We start from the raw sequence: 23,239 nt of genomic DNA, 5'->3' as shown, positions 1-23,239 counted from the left end.
TGTGTTCAAGGTCCCCAGTTTCCTCCATCACCCAAGCCTAACATCTGTGAAGCTCACCAAGTAATGGTGTGTTCAAGGTCCCCAGTTTCTTTCATCACCTAAACCTATCATCTGTGAAGCTCACCAAGTAATGGTGTGTTCAAGGTCCCCAGTTTCTTCCATCACCTAACATCTGTGAAGCTCACCAAGTAATGGTGTGTTCTAGGTCCCCAGTTTCCTCCATCACCCAAGCCTAACATCTGTGAAGCTCACCAAGTAATGGTGTGTTCAAGGTCCCCAGTTTCTTTCATCACCTAAACCTAACATCTGTGAAGCTCACCAAGTAATGGTGTGTTCAAGGTCCCCAATTTCCTCCATCACCCAAGCCTAACATCTGTGAAGCTCACCAAGTAATGATGTGTTCTAGGTCCCCAGTTTCTTTCATCACCTAAACCTATCATCTGTGAAGCTCACCAAGTAATGGTGTGTTCAAGGTCCCCAGTTTCCTCCATCACCTAACATCTGTGAAGCTCACCAAGTAATGGTGTGTTCTAGGTCCCCAGTTTCCTCCATCACCTAACATCTGTGAAGCTCACCAAGTAATGGTGTGTTCAAGGTCCCCAGTTTCCTCCATCACCTAAACCTAACATCTGTGAAGCTCACCAAGTAATGATGTGTTCAAGGTCCCCAATTTCCTCCATCACCCAAGCCTAACATCTGTGAAGCTCACCAAGTAATGGTGTGTTCTAGGTCCCCAGTTTCCTCAATCACCCAAGCCTAACATCTGTGAAGCTCACCAAGTAATGGTGTGTTCAAGGTCCCCAGTTTCTTTCATCACCTAAACCTAACATCTGTGAAGCTCACCAAGTAATGGTGTGTTCAAGGTCCCCAATTTCCTCCATCACCCAAGCCTAACATCTGCGAAGCTCACCAAGTAATGATGTGTTCTAGGTCCCCAGTTTCTTTCATCACCTAAACCTATCATCTGTGAAGCTCACCAAGTAATGGTGTGTTCAAGGTCCCCAGTTTCCTCCATCACCTAACATCTGTGAAGCTCACCAAGTAATGGTGTGTTCTAGGTCCCCAGTTTCCTCCATCACCTAACATCTGTGAAGCTCACCAAGTAATGGTGTGTTCTAGGTCCCCAGTTTCCTCCATCACCTAAACCTAACATCTGTGAAGCTCACCAAGTAATGATGTGTTCAAGGTCCCAGTTTCCTCCATCACCTAAACCTAACATCTGTGAAGCACACCAAGTAATGGTGTGTTCTAGGTCTCCAGTTTCTTTCATCACCTAAACCTAACATGTGTAATGCAGAAATGGTAATGATGTATTCTATGCTGACAGTTTCTCCACCCCCTAATCCTAACACCCTGGATGATAGTTTAGGGATTGGAATACCCAGGGCTTAGAACACACAATTACTTTTTAACAATACATTGACGAACTTCCTGAAATAAAGATGCCAACCATCCAGTCGAAACTGGATTCTGCAAGGTTATTTAACTGGCACCGACTTTACTGGACCAGTCTTTATTGCACTTTGTCCCGTGAGCACAGCAGAAAATGTGTCACGTTTGTAACCGCATGACAAGCCTGCCAGCACCATATGGTGTTTTGAGTGTCAAGATCACCTGAGAAGGTACAGCCCGCTAATCCCAGGGGATGTCTGCAGCCTTAACACATGCAGGAGTGGCCCATGCTAATCCCTTCACAATTCTAAACCTGAGACACAAAAGATCAGTGCTGAGAAGAGGGAGCTGACTGATCAATGCCATTAGCGTCTTCGTTCCCCCACCCCACCCTACTACCACCCTACTTATCCTAGAACTAACCCTATTCAAAGGAGCCCCACCCAAAAGGAGCCTTTCTTTGCACCAAACATTAGGGTGCAAATAGAATGTAGAATACCTGTGCGCTGACAGTCCTCTGGAAGGATTTGCGGTTGGAGTCCTCATTAGATGTTACGGCTGTCGGGGGATTCCAGTAGTACTCCGTCATCTACAAGACATAAGCATCTTACATGAGCATGTGACACCAGGCCCAAGGGCCACTAAGACCTTGGTCGTAGCCTTAGCTTACAATCGACACCCTCTTGCACAAAGGAATTGTAAGCTAAGATAGTTGTAACTTACAATCAGAAATTACAATCGGTTGACCCAGTTGGTAAATACTTACAATCGCCCCCCAAAAAACAGTACAAATATGTGCTTTAGTGAGTGAGTGAGTGCTTGGGGTTTAACGTCGTACTCAACAATTTTTCAGTCATATGACGACGAAGGAATCCTTAGGGTGCATGTACGTGTAATGTGCCTCCTTGTTGCAGGACGGATTTCCACTGCTCTTTTATTTAGTGCTGCTTCATTGAGACGACTTACCGAAGGCAAGTAAGCCGCCCCGCCCGAGTCATTATACTGATACGGGTCAACCAGTCGTTACACTATCCCCTTCATGCTGAGTGCCAAGCGAGGAAGTTACAACTTCCTCTTTTAAAGCCTTAGGTGTGACTCAATTAAGGATTGATCCTGGATCTACCGGTCCCGAAGCGGACACTCTACCAACTGTGCTATTCAGGCCAGTCATGTGCCTTAGGCAGACTGTTAGTTAGAACTTTCCCCCTCGGTTTGCAAAGATAGGCAATGTAATTGTCTCAAACAGATGCTACCACACTTAGCCCATACACACAGGCCACCTTTATGTACAAGTCAAATCTGGCTTACAACAGCAATCGTAATATCAAAAAATTACAATCACCTTAAAATTACGTGCAGGCTGCATTAGATCATATTTACTCAATTGTAGCTCTACAATCTCATTGTGCACGCGTGACTAGACCATTAATAATCTGCTTGTTTATAGAACCACTGTCAACACTTCTATTACAAGTATAGGACAATTAATGATGTATTCTTGTAGTTGACTTGTCCCAAAGCAGAAAGCTGGTCCCAAGGCAGAAAGCTGGTCTCAACACAGGAGACTTGTCCCAACACAGGAAATGGGTTCCACTGCAGGAAACTAGTCCCAATGCAGGACACTGGTCCCAATGCAGGAGACCTGTCCCAATGCAACAGGCTAGCCCCAATGCAGGAGACTGGTCCCAATGCAGGAGACTTGTCCCACTGCAGGAGACTTGTCCCAATGCAGTAAACTGGTCCCAATGCAGGAGACTGGTCCCAATGCAGGAGACTTGTCCCAATGCAACAGGTTTGTCCCAATGCAGGAGGCTGGTCCCAATGCCACAGACTGGTCCCAATGCCAGACTGGACCCAATGCAGGAGACTGGACCCAATGCAGGAGATTGGTCCCAATGCCAGAGAGTGGTCCCAATGCCACAGACTGGCCCAAGTGCCACAGACTGGTCCCCAATGCACCATATTACTCCTGATCCCAGTACAAAAGTATGTAGCGAAATTTTGTTTTTCGTCCATGCCTATCCCACCCAAGGTTTGTTCAGGCACCTTATTCCTTTGATTTAACATGACAAACCCTTTTTTTTTGTTTGCAAAGACCCACAATCTGTAAACGAAGGATGACAAGCTTATTTATAGTGAATATACAATTTCCATCCAAAGGTTTCTAACCACGGACGAGGCTCAGCTGCGTAGAAGCTGTTTATAGCCCAAGGTCAGCTTACAGTCAGCCCTGGGGTATTAATGAGACATCGACTCATGGTACTAAATATACCATTTATACTGCCAGTTTTTTTCACAATAGTGTTTTATGCCACACAGAGTAGGATTCAACCAATCCGCTAGATTGGTTCGTGGAGGAAATTCACCTTAGTCCATCCAACCAGCAACTGGCCAGACTGAATTCCTACACGTCTATAATTAAGTATGTGCTCAGCTAGACATCTTATTTAAAACCGAACATAGAAAATATAACAAAGAATCACAACAGGAAGCAGCATGGACAACATCTGAAAATACCACTAATTACTATTATTTTATTTTCCTATAAACTACATTAAATGTGTTCAAATGTATTGCTAATTGGCCCTACAGCATCCTGCTGTCAGTTCTAAGGTACAACATGATGGTAGTCAGGTTTACCTGATAAGTCAACCAGAAAGACGTCCGGCATGGAAAACTACTGCTGTTTGTCTTCTGATAGAGCAGAATCATAAAACTACAGAAAATCTTGCAAGATCATACTGTTAAACAAAATCCCTCAGGGGTTTTGGAATGGCCTTTAGTTTGGTGACATCAAAATTGTGTAGCAGGAAGTTGTACCTCTACATATTACCTGTACACTCCACTTCCTATAGTGTAGAGAGCAAATGGTCTATGATTATGAGCCGTGTATGTTGAAACTGACTGGGCAGATAAACCACACACCATCTCAGCTCAGACTTAACAGGTCAAAGCTGGATAGTGCAGGATTAGCTGAACAAAAGATATGAAAATATAATAGCTTATTCATGACAAAGGCAATGTTTCCACTGAGACTACGAAGAGAATTGCTCCTCACTACTATGTGTATACAGATGGTCACACACCCAATTGTATACAGATGGTCACACACCCACATGTATACAGATGGTCACACCCACATGTATACAGATGGTCACACCCGTATGTATACAGATGGTCACACCCACATGTATATGGATGGTCACACCCACATGTATACAGATGGTCACACCCGCATGTATACAGATGGTCACACCCACATGTCTATGGATGGTCACATGTATACAGATGGTCACACACATGTATACAGATGGTCACACCTGCATGTATACAGACGGTCACACACCCACATGTATACAGATGGTCACACCCACATGTATACAGATGGTCACACCCGCATGTATACAGATGGTCACACCCACATGTATATGGATGGTCACACCCACATGTATATGGATGGTCACATGTATACGGATGGTCACACCTGCATGTATACAGATGGTCATACACCCACATGTATACCGATGGTCACACACCCACATGTATACAGATGATCACACACCCACATGTATACAGATGGTCACACCTGCATGTATACGGATGGTCACACCCAGATGTATACAGATGGTCACACCTGCATGTATACGGATGGTCACACCCACATGCATATGGATGGTCACATGTATACGGATGGTCACACCCACATGGATACAGATGGTCACAGCCACATGTATACAGATGGTCACACCCACATGTATATGGATGGTCACACCCACATGTATACAGATGGTCACACCCACATGTATATGGATGGTCACACCCACATGTATACAGATGGTCACACCCACATGTATATGGATGGTCACATCCACATGTATACAGATGGTCACCCACACATATATTGCTTATACATGTACTTCATGCAGGCATACAGGAGCTATCATTGTAACAAAGGTCATGTGTATTTTCAGGAGAATATTACAGGTGTGAGCATTGGACAGGCTTTCTAATTTGATAAGTGTTTTACGCCAAAATCAAGCATATTTCACTTATGTGATGACAGTTACTCAGGTTTGTGGGTGGAGGAAATAGCTAGGGCAGAGCCCGGAGGAAACTGCCGCCCTTTACGAGGTTCCTGACAAACAACCAGACTTCCGGAACGACCCATTAACCAATTAAGCCAATCCTGAGGTCAACTGGACAAAAAAAAAGCCCTCCTGGAAGGCTGGTAATGATTCTCTCACAACATACTGTACAGCTGCTTGCTATAAAAATTAATGGCACGGGCAATAAAGCTAAGTGCAATGCATTAAATTATGAGTATATACACGTAACAATAAAAGTATATACATGTTACAATAAAAATAATATAAACCAGAGGGTCCTATGATGAAGATTTTGTTTCTCTCTCAACAAAATATAATGCTAGAATATTCAAAGACATTTGTTAGGTTTATTTTGTGTTTACTTGTTTACTGAGAACACCTGTGTGTAATTGAGGATAAGAACAAGAGAAGAAAAGCCACTGCCTAAAGGAAGTCTTACATTAATATAGATCATGGTAGCTGTAGTAAAAACGGTTACATATTGTGTCATATTCAAACAAAATCTTACTACCCAGCCACCTATATTTTATCTATTGCCTTCTGAAAATGTGACTCAGAAAATTTTATTTTATGTTAACCTACAATTTTGTGAACTGTGAGACAAACAGAGACAGAATAAGTTGAGCTCTTGTGAGGCTATTCCAACAGCCTAGTTGCTAAGTGCTTAGTAGAGTTTTGTCTGCGGTCAGCATGGACTCCTGTCACATCAGTGACTTCCTTCCAGCAACACATGATCAGCTGATTTACTCAGATCCCTGCCACTGGTCTACTCCCCCAGATCTCTAGTTCAAGGCAGATCCTCTTCAACAAGCCTGGGTAAGTTTCATCTCACATCCCTGCCCTCATTATTTTCTCATTACTCCCTCCCTGAACAGCTCAATCAATCTCAGCCATCTTGCCTGCCTCCCTCCTGTTACCATGGCGACCAGAGCCCCCTAGTGGCCACACTGGAACAGAGGCAGGTCATGTGACCAGTACACTGTGGGCTATATCTGCTCCAGTAATCTCACCCTAATGTGCCATCACTGAACCCATAGGCAGCAAGCTCTCAAGTTCCCAATATCACATTCATAAAATGACAATTCATATAGTAATCCAGTCTTGTTTCAATCTAAATTTAACCTTTTATGATGCCCTCACTTTTATTAACTTCTGTTCACTGCTTATTCTAAGCAAGCAACTTTTACATGAGTTTCCCAGGTATTCACTCACTGACTCTGGGCAAGCAACTTCTGCACATGAGCATCCCAGGTATTCAATCACTGACTCTGGGCAAGCAACTTCTGCACATGAGTTTCCCAGGTATTCACTCACTGATTCTGGGTGAGCATTTTCTGCACACAAGTTTCCCAGGTATTCACTCATTGACTCTGGGCAAGCAACTTCTGCACATGAGTTTCCCAGGTATTCACTCATTGACTCTGGGCAAGCAACTTCTGCACATGAGCTTCCCAGGTATTCACTCACTGATTCTGGGTGAGCATTTTCTGCACACAAGTTTCACAGGTATTCACTCACTGATTCTGGGCAAACAACTTCTGCACATGAGTTTCCCAGGTATTCACTCACTGATTCTGGGTGAGCATTTTCTGTACATGAGTTTCCCAGGTATTCACTCATTGACTCTGGGCAAGCAACTTCTGCACATGAGTTTCCCAGGTATTCAATCACTGACTCTGGGCAAGCAACTTCTGCACATGAGTTTCCCATGTATTCACTTACTGATTCTGGGCAAGCAACTTCTGCACATGAGCTTCCCAGGTATTCACTCACTGATTCTGGGTGAGCATTTTCTGCACACGAGTTTCCCAGGTATTCACTCACTGATTCTGGGCAAGCAACTTCTGCACATGAGTTTCCCAGGTATTCACTTACTGATTCTGGGCAAGCAACTTCTGCACATGAGTTTCCCAGGTATTCAATCACTGATTCTGGGCAAGCAACTTCTGCACATGAGTTTCCCAGGTATTCACTCACTGATTCTGGGCAAGCAACTTCTGCACATGAGCCCAGGTATTCACTAACAAATTCGGTCACTGTCAGGGTGGAGTACCTGTTAACCACTGTTTCTGGTCAGATAACTTTCTAACATGATTTACCAGGTATTCACCCACAGATTCGGTCTTGTCATTGTCACATGGGGAGGAAACTGCAGTACCTGATAACCACTGATTCTGGTGAGGCAACTTCCCACATCAGTTTCCTAGGTATTCACTCACTGATTCTGAGAAACTTTCTCGCATGAGCTTGCCAGCGTTCACTCACAGATTCAGTCTTGTCACTGCTGAAGGAGGAAGCTGGCATACCTGTTCACCACTGATTCTGGTCAGGTAACTTTCTAACGTGAGTTTCCCAAACATTCACTCACAGATACCTGTTAACCAATGATTCTGGTCAGGTAACTTTCCCACATGAGTTTCCCAGGCATTCACTCACAGATACCTGTTAACCACTGATTCTGGTCAGGTAACTTTCCCACATGAGTTTCCCAGGCATTCACTCACAGATACCTGTTAACCACTGATTCTGGTCAGGTAACTTTCCCACATCGGTTTCTCTGGCATTCACTCACAGATACCTGTTAACCATTGATTCTGGTCAGGTAACTTTCCCACATTGGTTTCTCTGGCATTCACTCACAGATACCTGTTAACCACTGATTCTGGTCAGGTAACTTTCCCACATTGGTTTCCCAGGCATTCACTCACAGATACCTGTTAACCAATGATTCTGGTCAGGTAACTTTCCAACGCAAGTTTCCCAGGCATTTACTCACAGATACCTGTTAACCACTGATTCTGGTCAGGTAACTTTCCCACATTGGTTTCTCTGGCATTCACTCACAGATACCTGTTAACCACTGATTCTGGTCAGGTAACTTTCCCACATGAGTTTCCCAGGCATTCACTCACAGATACCTGTTAACCACTGATTCTGGTCAGGTAACTTTCCCACATTGGTTTCTCTGGCATTCACTCACAGATACCTGTTAACCACTGATTCTGGTCAGGTAACTTTCCAACGCAAGTTTCCCAGGCATTCACTCACAGATACCTGTTAACCTCTCATTCTGGTCAGGTAACTATCCATTTTGAGTTTCCCAGGTGTTCACTCAGAGAATGAGCTCAATGTTTATGTCACACTGGTTAAAAGGTGAGTGATCCTTGATAAAGTTCATGAAAAACCAGCAGCAGAGCCCAGAAGAATTACAAAATTCCATGTCCAAGATTGGAATTGAACCTACACTTTAAGACACGCATCTAAACCATAATAAACCCTACATTTATACCTGTTTGAGGACAAGAGTGTGGGTTTAGCTGGCTTTACACTACTGAGTACCTATTATTTAGTACAATCAAATCTTCACTCTGATTCGTAGGTTATAAATTTTCTACTTTGAAAACACCTTCTTACAGTTGACAATCTCGCTACAGCAAACATTCAAAAACACTATCAAAATAGGTGGATAATTTTTCTGTAGCACAAAATTCATGTCAACTCAAGTTTTAAATGAATGATAGCGTTTCCATGATTAGGGGGTGACTCACCTTTTTCTTCAGCCAGTTGACGGCCCACTGCCACTTGTTAGGGGTTTGCATGAGGTAGTCTTTGGCCAGGGCACATTTGTTAGCCAGGCTCACCAGGAACTTTATACACTGGTACGATCGCCGGCTGTCCGTTACATGGTTGGTTCGGATCACAGCTACAAGGAACAAATCAGGAAGGTCAAAGTCACAAACAAAGGTCATCCAAGGAATTTCTGTTTACATCAACTGGTCAGTCGGGATATCATTCATTCATTAGTCATCCTATTTATTTATTTGATTGGTGTTTTACACCATACTCAAGAATATTTTACTTGTGCAGCGCCCGCCAGCTTTATGGTGAAAGGAAACAGGGTCAGTCGTCATAGGCCAACAGTAGATATAACTGGACAGCTTTTACATATGGTTCAAATGTTCCTTTCTTGTTATCATAATGGTTACACGCAATCTACTCCTAATTACATTGCATACTGCATATTTTGGTTTCCTTAAGAATATTCTGAGATGATAAAAACATATGAAGCTGCGCTATCAAACCACACTCTCTGAAGTTCATCACAACAGGCCCCCTACCCACCCTCAATCACAATTATTAGACACGTGTGTGTCCAGTGTGCAGCTTTGGAGTTCTGTTCACCAAATCTAAATATCCAAATACGAACTTTTCGGAGCAGGCAAATCAAAGGTCATTTGCAGTGACCACAATCTGCTCCTGTCTGAGGGCCTACCAGTAAATCCATGAGTTATACCTCACTGAAGTTTGGGCTGTAGTTTTGGAGTCATAATGTTAGCAATGTTTCTTTATGACAGGTTTCCTACTGGAGCAGAAGTGCACCAAACCCTCTATGATATATGAACCAAGTCTTGATAGTTCCACAATGGACAGACAGACGCGATTATGGCGACACCATTTTAATAAAATTTATCACGTGCAAAAAGACAAATATAAGTGAAATAAAAAATTCTGCAGCTAAAAGGTTAATAAAATTAATTATAACAAGCAGATGGAGAGTAACATTCAAGGGGAGATTACTCTACTTACTTAGTAGCCCTTCATATGAAGTGGATGATGCTGAATCAACATGGCCATCTATGATCCACTGGATTCTTTTAAGCTGTAACTCATCTTCAAGGGTCTATAATACAAGTGTACAAAGTGGGTATATTTTATTCTTGACATCAAAACAAATAAAATTACACAAGGTTCATAAGCTTTTCTGGAAATCAAACTTAAATCTTTCATGCAGGATCAACCCGAATGCCTTGTTCTAGATGACTGCCCTAATGTTTTCTATGCCAATATAGTCTTTCATTAAGTATTAGTAACTAGTTCACTGGAAAGAACATGTTAAGATTATCTCGCTACCAAATCTACAAGGCCTTGTCTCATACATGTACATGATTGGTCAGATCTCATGAATACATCAACAATATACAACCAATCGTAAGTCAGGCAGGACTATTTAAATTGGGGAACTGAACTAGAACATAATATTTGGTGAATTCTGAACACACATATTTACAATAATGTAACTTCATCTGTGTAGTAACAAGAGCTTGAGCGTGCTAAGCACTACGTAAGTGTGGAGTCTTCCACGAGTTAAGCAGACAAGCTGAGGTATTTCACTCACCAGCAACTCCATGAGTAGATTGAAAATAGTCTTGAGTTCATTTGAAGGAGAATGTGTGTATTGTAACTGAAACAGAACAAGACAGAAATCAATACTGTGACTTCAGTATGTGTAAAATCTACAGCTAACATAATCACATCTGCAAAAATTTTGTCACAAAGACAAAATCCTTATCTAAGAAACTGACTCACAGAGATAATGCCACATGATCGTCACTAACACCATTAACATAACTCAATAGGGAAATGGTTGACACTTAAATGCATTAAAGTTTAAAAAAATACTAGTCAATAAAAGAAAATGACTTACTGCAACTTGTTTGAGGACAGAGCAGCTGAAAGTCTCATTACAGAAGCTGCAGTATACCAGCATGTCAAATATAGACAGGGTGTTCCCACTTATCTCCCGTACTGCAGTGATGACCTGATGGCAAAATACAACAGGTAAACTGTCATTGTTATCATGAAATGTCAAATATAGACAGGGTGTTCCCATTGATTTCTCATACTGCAATGATGACCTGAAGTACAACAGGTAAACTGTCACTGTTATCATGAAATGTCAAATATAGACAGGGTGTTCCCATTGATTTCTCATACTGCAATGATGACCTGAAGTACAACAGGTAAACTGTCACTGTTATCATGAAATGTCAAATATAGACAGGGTGTTCCCACTGATGTCCAATACTGCAATGATGACCTGAAGTACAACAGGTAAACTGTCACTGTTATCATGAAATGTCAAATATAGACAGGGTGTTCCCACTTATCTCCCGTACTGCAGTGATGACCTGATGGCAAAATACAACAGGTAAACTGTCATTGTTATCATGAAATGTCAAATATAGACAGGGTGTTCCCATTGATTTCTCATACTGCAATGATGACCTGAAGTACAACAGGTAAACTGTCACTGTTATCATGAAATGTCAAATATAGACAGGGTGTTCCCATTGATTTCTCATACTGCAATGATGACCTGAAGTACAACAGGTAAACTGTCACTGTTATCATGAAATGTCAAATATAGACAGGGTGTTCCCACTGATGTCCAATACTGCAATGATGACCTGAAGTACAACAGGTAAACTGTCACTGTTATCATGAAATGTCAAATATAGACAGGGTGTTCCCACTGATTTCCAATACTGCAATGATGACCTGAAGTACAACAGGTAAACTGTCACTGTGATCATGAAATGTCAAATATAGACAGGGTGTTCCCACTGATTTCCTATACTGCAGTGATGACCTGAAGTACAACAGGTAAACTGTCACTGTTATCATGAAATGTCAAATATAGACAGGGTGTTCCCACTGATCTCCCGTACTGCAGTGATGACCTGATGGCAAAGTACAACAGGTAAACTGTCACTGTTATCATGAAATGTCAAATATAGACAGGGTGTTCCCACTGATGTCCAATACTGCAATGATGACCTGAAGTACAACAGGTAAACTGTCAGTGTTATCATGAAATGTCAAATATAGACAGGGTGTTCCCACTGATTTCCAATACTGCAATGATGACCTGAAGTACAACAGGTAAACTGTCACTGTCATCATGAAATGTCAAATATAGACAGGGTGTTCCCACTGATGTTCAATACTGCAATGATGACCTGAAGTACAACAGGTAAACTGTCACTGTTATCATGAAATGTCAAATATAGACAGGGTGTTCCCACTGATTTCCAATACTGCTATGATGACCTGAAGTACAACAGGTAAACTGTCAGTGTTATCATGAAATGTCAAATATAGACAGGGTGTTCCCACTGATTTCCAATACTGCAATGATGACCTGAAGTACAACAGGTAAACTGTCAGTGTTATCATGAAATGTCAAATATAGACAGGGTGTTCCCACTGATTTCCAATACTGCAATGATGACCTGAAGTACAACAGGTAAACTGTCACTGTTATCATGAAATGTCAAATATAGACAGGGTGTTCCACTGATTTCCAATACTGCAATGATGACCTGAAGTACAACAGGTAAACTGTCACTGTTATCATGAAATGTCAAATATAGACAGGGTGTTCCCATTGATTTCCAATACTGCAATGATGACCTGAAGTACAACAGGTAAACTGTCACTGTTATCATGAAATGTCAAATATAGACAGGGTGTTCCCACTGATTTCCTATACTGCAATGATGACCTGAAGTACAACAGGTAAACTGTCACTGTTATCATGAAATGTCAAATATAGACAGGGTGTTCCCACTGATGTTCAATACTGCAATGATGACCTGAAGTACAACAGGTAAACTGTCACTGTTATCATGAAATGTCAAATATAGACAGGGTGATCCCACTGATTTCCAATACTGCAATGATGACCTGAAGTACAACAGGTAAACTGTCACTGTTATAATGAAATGTCAAATATAGACAGGGTGTTCCCACTGATTTCCCGTACTGCAGTATCTGATGTGAAGCTTAGGTGAACTGTTTTCACCTATTACAAGGGAAACAGTTATGGTGTTCAAACAAGGTGAAATATCCATGCAACGTACATCATGTTTACCTGTGAAAACTCCACATACAGTATTTCACCTTCATACCATTACCTGAGTTTTTAGGAATATGTTTTAATTGATAAATATTTCAAGTTTTGCAAATTTTCTTGTTTTGTACAGATAAAACATAATTCTGAATGTCGTATTACTTTTCAGTTGGAAAACAAACTACAAAGTCACATTGGACACACGTTAATCAGAGCTTAACGAGAGTCAGTTGACTTACCTCTTTGATATACCTGTGAGAATCTTTACCAAACACATAATCCACCATGTCCTGAGACATCTTCAGGTAGATGTGAGGGGTGACCAGCAAGGGCCTACGAACAGGAAACTTCCCAGGCTCTGACAAATACACCAGTCATATCAGGGTCAACACATTATACAGGCTGTTTTTACTGTCACATTCTGAGGAAAACAAAACATCTACACGTACAACGGGAAGATTTAGTTCATACAGAAGTCACAATTTCAACTATAGGTAGAGCACAAATTTCTCTTATGTGGATCATGAGACAAGGCCAGAGTTAGAGATTACTTCTGACACCCTAGTGATGCTGTCCCACTACATTTTCACCAGATGTACATGTTTGACTGATGGTTTCTTACTAAGCCCCATGACACACGACTTACCCACAGTCCTGTAGCTGGCCACCTCACAGTTCAGTATCAGCGTGGCCAAGCAGGTGTGGAGATGACCAAAGTCCCGTGACTGCAGAGACGTCCAGCGACGTGGTAATGATTCCTGACACACAAACAACACAGCCAACATACAGCAACTTCTAACAAACATAGTATGTCAAGGCTTTTGAACAGAACGTTACGACTTCATTCCTTAGATAAAAAGATTAACGACGTTCAAAAACTTTGGTAACAAAGTTTGATGCCCACAAATCAGGTAGTCAATAGTTAGCCTACATGTAAACATACAGTTTTGTCTGTCAGAGGACAGTTTACTTCATAAACACTGGTCATGCTTTAAACCCTACCCATACGTTCAGGTAATCTGCTAAAACTTACTGTGACTGACTGCTCTATCTGCTGCTCAGAACTGACCATCATATTTCCTAATAAAAATGTCATCAGCCTCTTGAAACCACTTCGACCAAACATGTGAGCACATGCTTTCGTTCCCTGGAAACAGACAACAGTTTCAGTGTGCCCTCCCAAAATATGAAAGTGATAGATTAAAGGAATCACAGTTTAAATAGAACCACCAATGGATTGACTGCTGAGTAGGATAGACGAGTACACATAGCTCACACAAAATATGTGTACACTCTGAAGTGGAAAATGTGAACTTTCTTAGTATGATCACATAGCTATATTGAACATCCCTCAACTTGCAAGAATACAATTCTGCAAAGTGCCAAACTCAATAACAAGAACTAGCTGACCTTTCGCACTCCAAGTATTGCAATGGGAGGTATTTATCTTTCATTGTTTTGTTATTCTCAAATAAGGCTTAAATGCAAAATGTAACTACAGTCCAAGGCTTCAAGGCTTTAATATCTGGCCATACCTACATGTGTAAAGTAATGATTACTTACCATCTGAACATCTGGCTATACCTACATGTGTAAAGTAATGGTTACTTACCATCTGAACATCTGGCTATACCTACATGTGTAAAGTAATGGTTACTTACCATTTGAACATCTGGCTATACCTACATGTGTAAAGTAATGGTTACTTACCATTTGAACATCTGGCTATACCTACATGTGTAAAGTAATGGTTACTTACCATTTGAACATCTGGCTATACCTACATGTGTAAAGTAATGGTTACTTACCATCTGAACATCTGGCTATACCTACATGTGTAAAGTAATGGTTACTTACCATTTGAACATCTGGCTATACCTACATGTGTAAGGTAATGGTTACTTACCATTTGAACATCTGGCTATACCTACATGTGTAAAGTAATGGTTACTTACCATCTGAACATCTGGCTATACCTACATGTGTAAAATAATGGTTACTTACCATTTGAACATCTGGCTATACCTACATGTGTAAAGTAATGGTTACTTACCATCTGAACATCTGGCTATACCTACATGTGTAAAGTAATGGTTACTTACCATCCGAACATCTGGCTATACTTACATGTGTAAAGTAATGGTTACTTACCATTTGAACATCTGGTTATACCTACATGTGTAAAGTAATGGTTACTTACCATCTGAACATCTGGCTATACCTACATGTGTAAAGTAATGGTTACTTACCATCTGAACATAGCACTTTAGGACGAGGAAGTACTGAACACAATTTTTTACATTTTCCGGCACATCTTTGTTTAACATCTGTAGCATAACTTCTAAGATTTCATCATAGCTCTTGTGTGTCTGAAAGAAAAATAGCCATACCAGATTTTATTGATCAAATGCTCAATAAATGTTTAATTACTGAGACCATGACACTGACAAATCACTGATGATTCACTTATAAATGTAGTACTCAACACTTTTATGGGCATAAAGTTTTCCCTCAGATAATTCAACCATCTGTACATGTAAATACTGAGCACTGACTCATCACACCATGTTATTAGGTTACGGTTCAAATCATTAACAACTGATCAGACTGAAGGGAAAATAGTTCTCACAAGACACTAAGAACAATGATTATGAACGTACTGTGACTCCGCCATGTTGGAAAAAACTACACATCAACCTCTCCAGTAACTTGGCAAACGTGACCCTCACATCTTTTTGTGGACATTCCAACAAAAATGGCCTGTGGGCAAAACAAAGAAAAAACAAGCCACTTTAATAATAATAATGATAATAATAATACGTTCTAATATCTTCATTTACAATGAAAACTATTCTTCTCCAAGACTTTTGCACACCAAACAGTATACTTCTCCAAGACCTTCGTACACCAAACAGTATACTTCTCCAAGACCTTCGTACACCAAACAGTATATGTCTCGAAGACCGCACCAGAGAGTATAATTCTCCAAGACCTGCACACACCAAACAGTATACTTCTCCAAGACCTTCGCACATCAAACAATATACTTCTCCAAGACCTTCGCACACCAAACAGTATACTTCTCCAAGACCTTCGTACACCAAACAGTATACTTCTCCAAGACCTTCGCACATCAAACAGTATACTTCTCCAAGACCTTCGCACATCAAACAATATACTTCTCCAAGACCTTCGCACATCAAACAGAATACTTCTTCAAGACCTTCATACACCGAACAGTATACTTCTCCAAGACTTTCGCACACCAAACAGTATACTTCTCCAAGACCTTCGCACATTAAACAATATACTTCTCCAAGACCTTCGCACACCAAAGAGTATACTTCTCCAAGACTTTCGCACACCAAACAGAATACTTCTCCAAGATCTTTGGTCACCTAAGCGTATATTTCTCCAAGATCTAAGCACACCAAACAGTATACGTCTCGAAGACCTTCACACACCAGACAGTATATTTCTCCAAAACTTTTGCACACCAAACAGAATACTTCTCCAAGACCTTCGCACACCAAACAGTATACTTCTCCATGACCTTTGTACACCAAACAGTATATGTCTCAAAGACCTTTGCACATCAAACAGTATACTTCTCCAAAACCTTCGCCCATCAAATAGAATACTTCTCCAAGACCTTCGCAAACCAAAGAGTAAAACTTCAGTCACATCACACACACGTGATGTTCAGGTTTTAACACACGTATAAATTTACATGAAGTTATACAGTGAGAAGACAAAACAGAAAGAAGGACTATAAGAACAATATGACTGCTGACCCCAGTCCTAACAAAGCCGAGCAGACAGGGTAGTGGGAAGCGACGTCCTACCAGTACTTTAGTGGAGAATCAAAAAGTTGATACTGCTGTCTCAGGGAATACCAGAGCAGTTTGTCTACACCAGTGATCACAAGAAGAGTTTGAGGTGTCTATAATCTGCATGGTCCGTGCAGGAACTACTGTTCCTAGTTCTCAACATACACAGTGTCTTCAGGTCCCCTACAAAATTTCTACACAGACAGGACAAATTCAAGATTTCTACAGACACAAATGGGATGTTGAAATGACCAAAATCTATAGGAACCATCTCATTCTCCCAAAGATTAGGTTTTTGCGAAGAGATTTGTTTCCTGTTCAAGATTATTACTTACCTGATGTAGGTGGAGCCCTCTTCATTGGCCAGGTATTCCACCAGCCACATACACGCTTCCTTAGAGCGACTAACCAGCGACTCAATGATAGCCACCCACTCATTCATGTCACACCTGAATACAAAACAAGCCTACTGTGAGGGACATCAGTAACAACAATGTGTTCATTAAACTGAGAATCGCCAACAAAATTCTTTCTTCTGGTTTGCATTTAATGTTGTACCGTTTGATAATTTTTACTTTGAAAATGGAGGTTACATGAATGGGTGGAGGAAAAGGCTTGACAGAGCCCAAAGAAAGCCATGGAGCAGAACCCAGAGAAAGCCATGGAGCAGAGCCTTATCTCTGACAACCATCCTCTAATAAAAGCTATAGGGTCCCCAGACACAGTTTAGACTGGATGCATAACCTGACTGGTGAAGAATTACAAATATCATGTAAGACGCAGTTTAGACTGGATGCATAACCTGACTGGTGAAGAATTACAAATATCATGTAAGACGCAGTTTAGACTGGATGCATAACCTGACTGGTGAAGAATTACAAATATCATGTAAGACACAGTTTAGACTGGATGCATAACCTGACTGGTGAAGAATTACAAATATCATGTAAGACACAGTTTAGACTGGATGCATAACCTGACTGGTGAAGAATTACAAATATCATGTAAGACACAGTTTAGACTGGATGCATAACCTGACTGGTGAAGAATTACAAATATCATGTAAGACACAGTTTAGACTGGATGCATAACCTGACTGGTGAAGAATTACAAATATCATGTAAGACACAGTTTAGACTGGATGCATAACCTGACTGGTGAAGAATTACAAATATCATGTAAGACACAGTTTAAATACCTGATTACACATCCAAATGATGAAGGTTTGGGTTTGCTTATCTTCACACTATGCATACCTTAGTTTCTTCTTTGTTCTCAGGTAAGTGTTGAAGAGAAATCGGATGCCTAGCTGTACAGACTGGACACACATGGAGGAGTATTGTGGGTGACTGGTGTGGAACTGTAACACAGTATGATACACACTCATTAACCTTCATAGGCTCTACATGTGTGCAAACCCTTATCTCAGTATGTACACACTAAATCAACGATGGAATATCCCCCTCATGTTATTGTGCTCTACATGTGTGCCAACCCTTATCTTAGTATGTACACACTGAATCGACCATGGAATATCCCCCTCATGTTATTGTGCTCTACATGTGTGCAAACCCTGATCTCACTATGTACACACTAAATCAATGCTGTAATATTCCCCTCATGTTATTGTGCTCTACATGTGTGCAAACCCTAATCTCAGTATGTACACACTAAATCAACGATGGAATATTCCCCTCATGTTATTGTGGTCTACATGTGTGCAAACCCTGATCTCAGTATGTACACACTGAATCGACCATGGAATATCCCCCTCATGTTATTGTGCTCTACATGTGTGCAAACCCTGATCTCAGTATGTACACACCGAATCAATGATGGAATATTCCCCTCATGTTATTGTGCTCTACATGTGTGCCAACCCTGATCTCAGTATGTACACACCGAATGAACGCTGTAATATTCCCCTCATGTTACTGTGTTCTATATGTGTGCCAACCCTGATCTCAGTATGTACACACTAAATCAATGATGGAATATTCCCCTCATGTTATTGTGCTCTACATGTGTGCCAACCCTGATCTCAGTATGTACACACTGAATCAATGCTGGGATATTCCCCTTGTGTTACTGTGCTCTATATGTGTGCCAACCCTGATCTCAGTATGTACACCCCAAATCAATGATGGAATATTCCCCTCATGTTACTGTGTTCTACATGTGTGCCAACCCTGATCTCAGTATGTACACACCGAATGAACGCTGTAATATTCCCCTCATGTTACTGTGTTCTATATGTGTGCCAACCCTGATCTCAGGATGTACACACGGAATCGACCATGGAATATCCCCCTCATGTTATTGTGCTCTATATGTGTGACAATTCTGATCTCAGTACATATACACTGAATCAATGATGGAATATTCCCCTCATGTTATTGTGCTCTACATGCGTGCCAACCCTGATCTCAGTATGTACACCCCAAATCAATGATGGAATATTCCCTTCATGTTACTGTGTTCTACATGTGTGCCAACCCTGATCTCAGTATGTACACACCGAATGAACGCTGTAATATTCCCCTCGTGTTATTGTGCTCTATATGTGTGCCAACCCTGATCTCAGTATGTACACACTGAATCGACCATGGAATATCCCCCTCATGTTATTGTGCCCTACATGTGTGCCAACCCTGATCTCAGTATGTACACACCGAATCAACGACGGAATATTCCCCTCATGTTATTGTGCTCTACATGTGTGCCAACCCTGATCTCAGTATGTACACACCGAATCAACGCTGGAATATCCCCCTCATGTTATTGTGCTCTATACGTGTGCCAACCCTGATCTCAGGATGTACACAAGGAATCAACACTGGAATATTCCCCTCATGTTACTGTGCTCTATATGTGCGCCAACCCTGATCTCAGTATGTACACAAGGAATCAACACTGGAATATTCCCCTCATGTTACTGTGCTCTATACGTGTGCCAACTCTGATCTCAGTATGTACACACCGAATCAATGCTGGAATATTCCCCTCGTGTTACTGTGCTCTATATGTGTGCAAACCCTAATCTCAGTATGTACACACTGAATCGACGATGGAATATCCCCCTCATGTTATTGTACCCTACATATGTGTCAACCCTGATCTCAGTATGTACACACCGAATCAATGATGGAATATTCCCCTCATGTTATTGTGTTCTACATATGTGCCAACCCTGATCTCAATATGTACACACCGAATCAACACTGGAATATTCCCCTATGTCACTGTGCTCTACATGCAAACCCTGATCTCAGTATGTACACACCATATCAATGATGGAATATTCCCCTCATGTTACTGTGTTCTACATGTGTGCAAACCCTTATCTCAGTATGTACACACCGAATCAATAATGGAATATTCCCCTCATGTTATTGTCCCTTACATGTGTGCCAACCCTTATCTCAGTATGTATACACTGAATTGACCATGGAATATCCCCCTCATGTTACTGTACCCTACATGTGTGCCCACCCTGATCTCAGTATGTACACACCAAATCGACCATGGAATATCCCCCTCATGTTATTGTGCCTTACGTGTGTGCCAACCCTGATTTCAGTATGTACATGCCAAATTGACAATAGAATATCCCCCTCATGTTATTGTGCTCTACATGTGTGCCAACCCTGATCTCAGTATGTACACACTGAATTGACCATGGAATATCCCCCTCATGTTATTGTACCATACATGTGTGCCAACCCTGATCTCAGTATGTACACACTGAATCGACCATGGAATATCCCCCTCATGTAATTGTGCTCTACATGTGTGCCAACCCAGATCTCAATACCTACCAGCCCTAACACTTTGTTCATTAACATTACTATCTTTGTTAGTGGATGTCAACGCTCAAGCATGTCAAGGTACAACATAAGAGTTAAAACATGATGAGTTTTCATTTGCGGTACTGATAGAGAAGGTTATAAGGTACCAGCTGCACATGACACAAAGTCAAATACTTTCTCTATAACTGTTGGTTATTTACCAGCAAATTCCATTATAACATTTACCACACAAATGTACACACATGAAGGGAAGTAACTCACTGAATTCTTGTCAACCAGATTTCGGACAAAATTGAAATAATCTTGACTGTATACATCTCTGTTTCTAATGAAGGTCAAATTCTCAGAGCGGATGACCTGTTGAATATGAGCGGGCATTTTCTCCGTGAAAATGCCACGCTTCTCTCCCTTATGGACGAGTTCTGTCAGCTCAACAAGACTGTCAGAGTCCATCTGGGCTTTACTGAAATACAAACCAGTTCCCAGATCAGTCATATTCTAAATTATTTCACATGTTTACATAGTGTACACTGCTTTGTAATTTTATACTTTTTATGAAGCTCTGAAACTGAAGCTGATCAACTCAACTAATGTAGTTTTGTCTCCAAAATCACACTAAAAAGGAGCATAAATTGTATTGAAAGTTGCTCTTTTATATATGTGAAATGGGTGAGGACTTAGGGTAAACAGAAAAAAGTCTTCCATGAACGTGGCACAATCTCTATCTAAAATGCCCCACATAAATATCCGCACCACACAGCACCAATTTAAGTACCAATGAATGTACGATGCAGCGAGCATATAAAATCTCTACAGGCTGACATAAAAATGCTACACTGTACAAATTAAAGTTAAGTGTAGAGGCTTACCTGCCGCCAGTTGGGAAGGCTCTCCTTGGAGCTGTTATTTTACTCTTTTTGGCTGACACCGGAGTTTGTGGCTCCTCCAGCTTCTCATAGAACAACATGTAACCGTTCCAGTACCTCAATCTGTCTTCTGGGTAAGAACTCGCTGTCAGGTAATAATAGGTAGATAGCTATATAAGCATGGGTTCAATATCAAATCACTTTAACGTAGGTTACCTCATCGGTGTAATACAAATCGTGCTTAAAGTGGTTCTGCAGGATTCATTTCACTGCAGCTCTGTTAAATCATTAATGTACAAAGTTCTTGTGTCTTTGTACAGGATGTCGTTGCTCCAACATATGAAAGCCTGTAGCCTATTTCACAGCCTGATGTGACTTCTGGGTGTGTTTAAGAGTCTAACACCGCTACAGCAGTATTTGTCGCATACCCATATACCGCTGAACCTTGCTTAGAGCCGAGTTAAATCCCAAGAATGTCCAGCATTCGAGGGATTTGCTTAGTCAGATCATAAAAGTAATCTACCAATTAAACAAACTCAAATTCTTGTATTTGTAGAAATAATACATGAAAATGATATTACTTGGGGAGGTAAACGTACTGGCCAGTGTGTTGTGTGACACACTCAATAGCGTTTGAAAGATCATCTCTATTTAATATGAGTATCTGCACACGACTTGCGAGTAACAGCGGGGAAGAATAAGTGGCAAAATCATATCTGCCAGATTCATTGTCATATAATGAATATTATCATTGTCACTTCTTCAAAAGTTTATGGTAATTGCTGAAAATTTTGTTTTCCAGGACTTAGCTTATAGGGGTTAAATGGTGTTAACTAGTTTTCATTAACCTAATTAAAACCATGGTGTCAGCTGTGTTCCATAGGGTATGCTTCATGTCATTTTAATATTTCCAGCTGGCTTATCTTGGGACTGAGGTAGCATTTTAAATACATGTAAAGTATACACAACAAAGCTGTCTGTAAGCAGGGAGATTATCTTACACTGGTCGTAGATCTTGGCTTTATATGTTCCCCCAAAGCACTCTGCCTCCAGAGTTGTTTCGCTCATCTCAAACTCCTCCACAATGTTATCATTGAATTTAAACCACTTTCCTCTCTGATTGTTGGTTAGCACTGTGCCCCTGTAAACAAATCAAGTGTTCTGGTTAAATGTAAGTCTCCTTACACCAACAGGGTATTGACTTTTGACACAAAACTGATACCCACATCCACCACCTTATACATGTAGTCATGGGAATCCATTCTCTACACTTGGATTTACAGCTGTGCCCAAATAAGCCACATCCCATGTGCATGTAGCGCAGGCCTTATGGTCTAATGCCCATCAGTCTGCTAGGGATGAGGTTATGAGTGTAGTGTCTTCAAGATCAAGCCTTCTTTCTTCAAGTGCATTCAATATATCCCATACAACTGACACTCTACAAAACCCAAACTGGTCACTGTAAAGAGAGTTGACAGTATTTCTGTCAGATATAATGCTACAATTTAGCATGTTCCACGTGGCACTTTTTGCTTTATTCTGA

The 23,239-nt window shown here is 41.1% G+C and overlaps 1 protein-coding gene across 2 annotated transcripts in view; it reads right to left on the bottom strand.

Moving 5' to 3' along the window:
* LOC135471934 (ubiquitin carboxyl-terminal hydrolase 24-like) overlaps positions 1 to 23,239 on the bottom strand; it is a 78,172-nt gene that overhangs the window by 4,824 nt on the left and 50,109 nt on the right. For both annotated transcript variants that reach the window (XM_064751376.1, XM_064751377.1), the window contains exons 41-55: positions 22,698 to 22,837; positions 21,700 to 21,841; positions 21,092 to 21,293; positions 18,278 to 18,381; positions 17,357 to 17,470; positions 15,852 to 15,951; positions 15,441 to 15,560; positions 14,225 to 14,338; positions 13,838 to 13,949; positions 13,431 to 13,549; positions 10,984 to 11,097; positions 10,675 to 10,740; positions 10,086 to 10,179; positions 9,047 to 9,201; positions 1,892 to 1,981 (exon numbers count right to left, since the gene is read on the bottom strand). In XM_064751376.1, the coding sequence (XP_064607446.1) occupies positions 1,892 to 1,981; positions 9,047 to 9,201; positions 10,086 to 10,179; positions 10,675 to 10,740; positions 10,984 to 11,097; positions 13,431 to 13,549; positions 13,838 to 13,949; positions 14,225 to 14,338; positions 15,441 to 15,560; positions 15,852 to 15,951; positions 17,357 to 17,470; positions 18,278 to 18,381; positions 21,092 to 21,293; positions 21,700 to 21,841; positions 22,698 to 22,837 (1,786 nt within the window). The remainder of the gene's footprint in view (positions 1 to 1,891; positions 1,982 to 9,046; positions 9,202 to 10,085; positions 10,180 to 10,674; positions 10,741 to 10,983; positions 11,098 to 13,430; positions 13,550 to 13,837; positions 13,950 to 14,224; positions 14,339 to 15,440; positions 15,561 to 15,851; positions 15,952 to 17,356; positions 17,471 to 18,277; positions 18,382 to 21,091; positions 21,294 to 21,699; positions 21,842 to 22,697; positions 22,838 to 23,239) is intronic.

The sequence above is a fragment of the Liolophura sinensis genome, chromosome 7, assembly GCF_032854445.1.
Source record: "Liolophura sinensis isolate JHLJ2023 chromosome 7, CUHK_Ljap_v2, whole genome shotgun sequence".
Taxonomy (NCBI): domain Eukaryota; kingdom Metazoa; phylum Mollusca; class Polyplacophora; order Chitonida; family Chitonidae; genus Liolophura; species Liolophura sinensis.
Note: the sequence above shows the minus strand (reverse complement) of the source record. Positions and strands in the feature narration are given on the sequence as shown.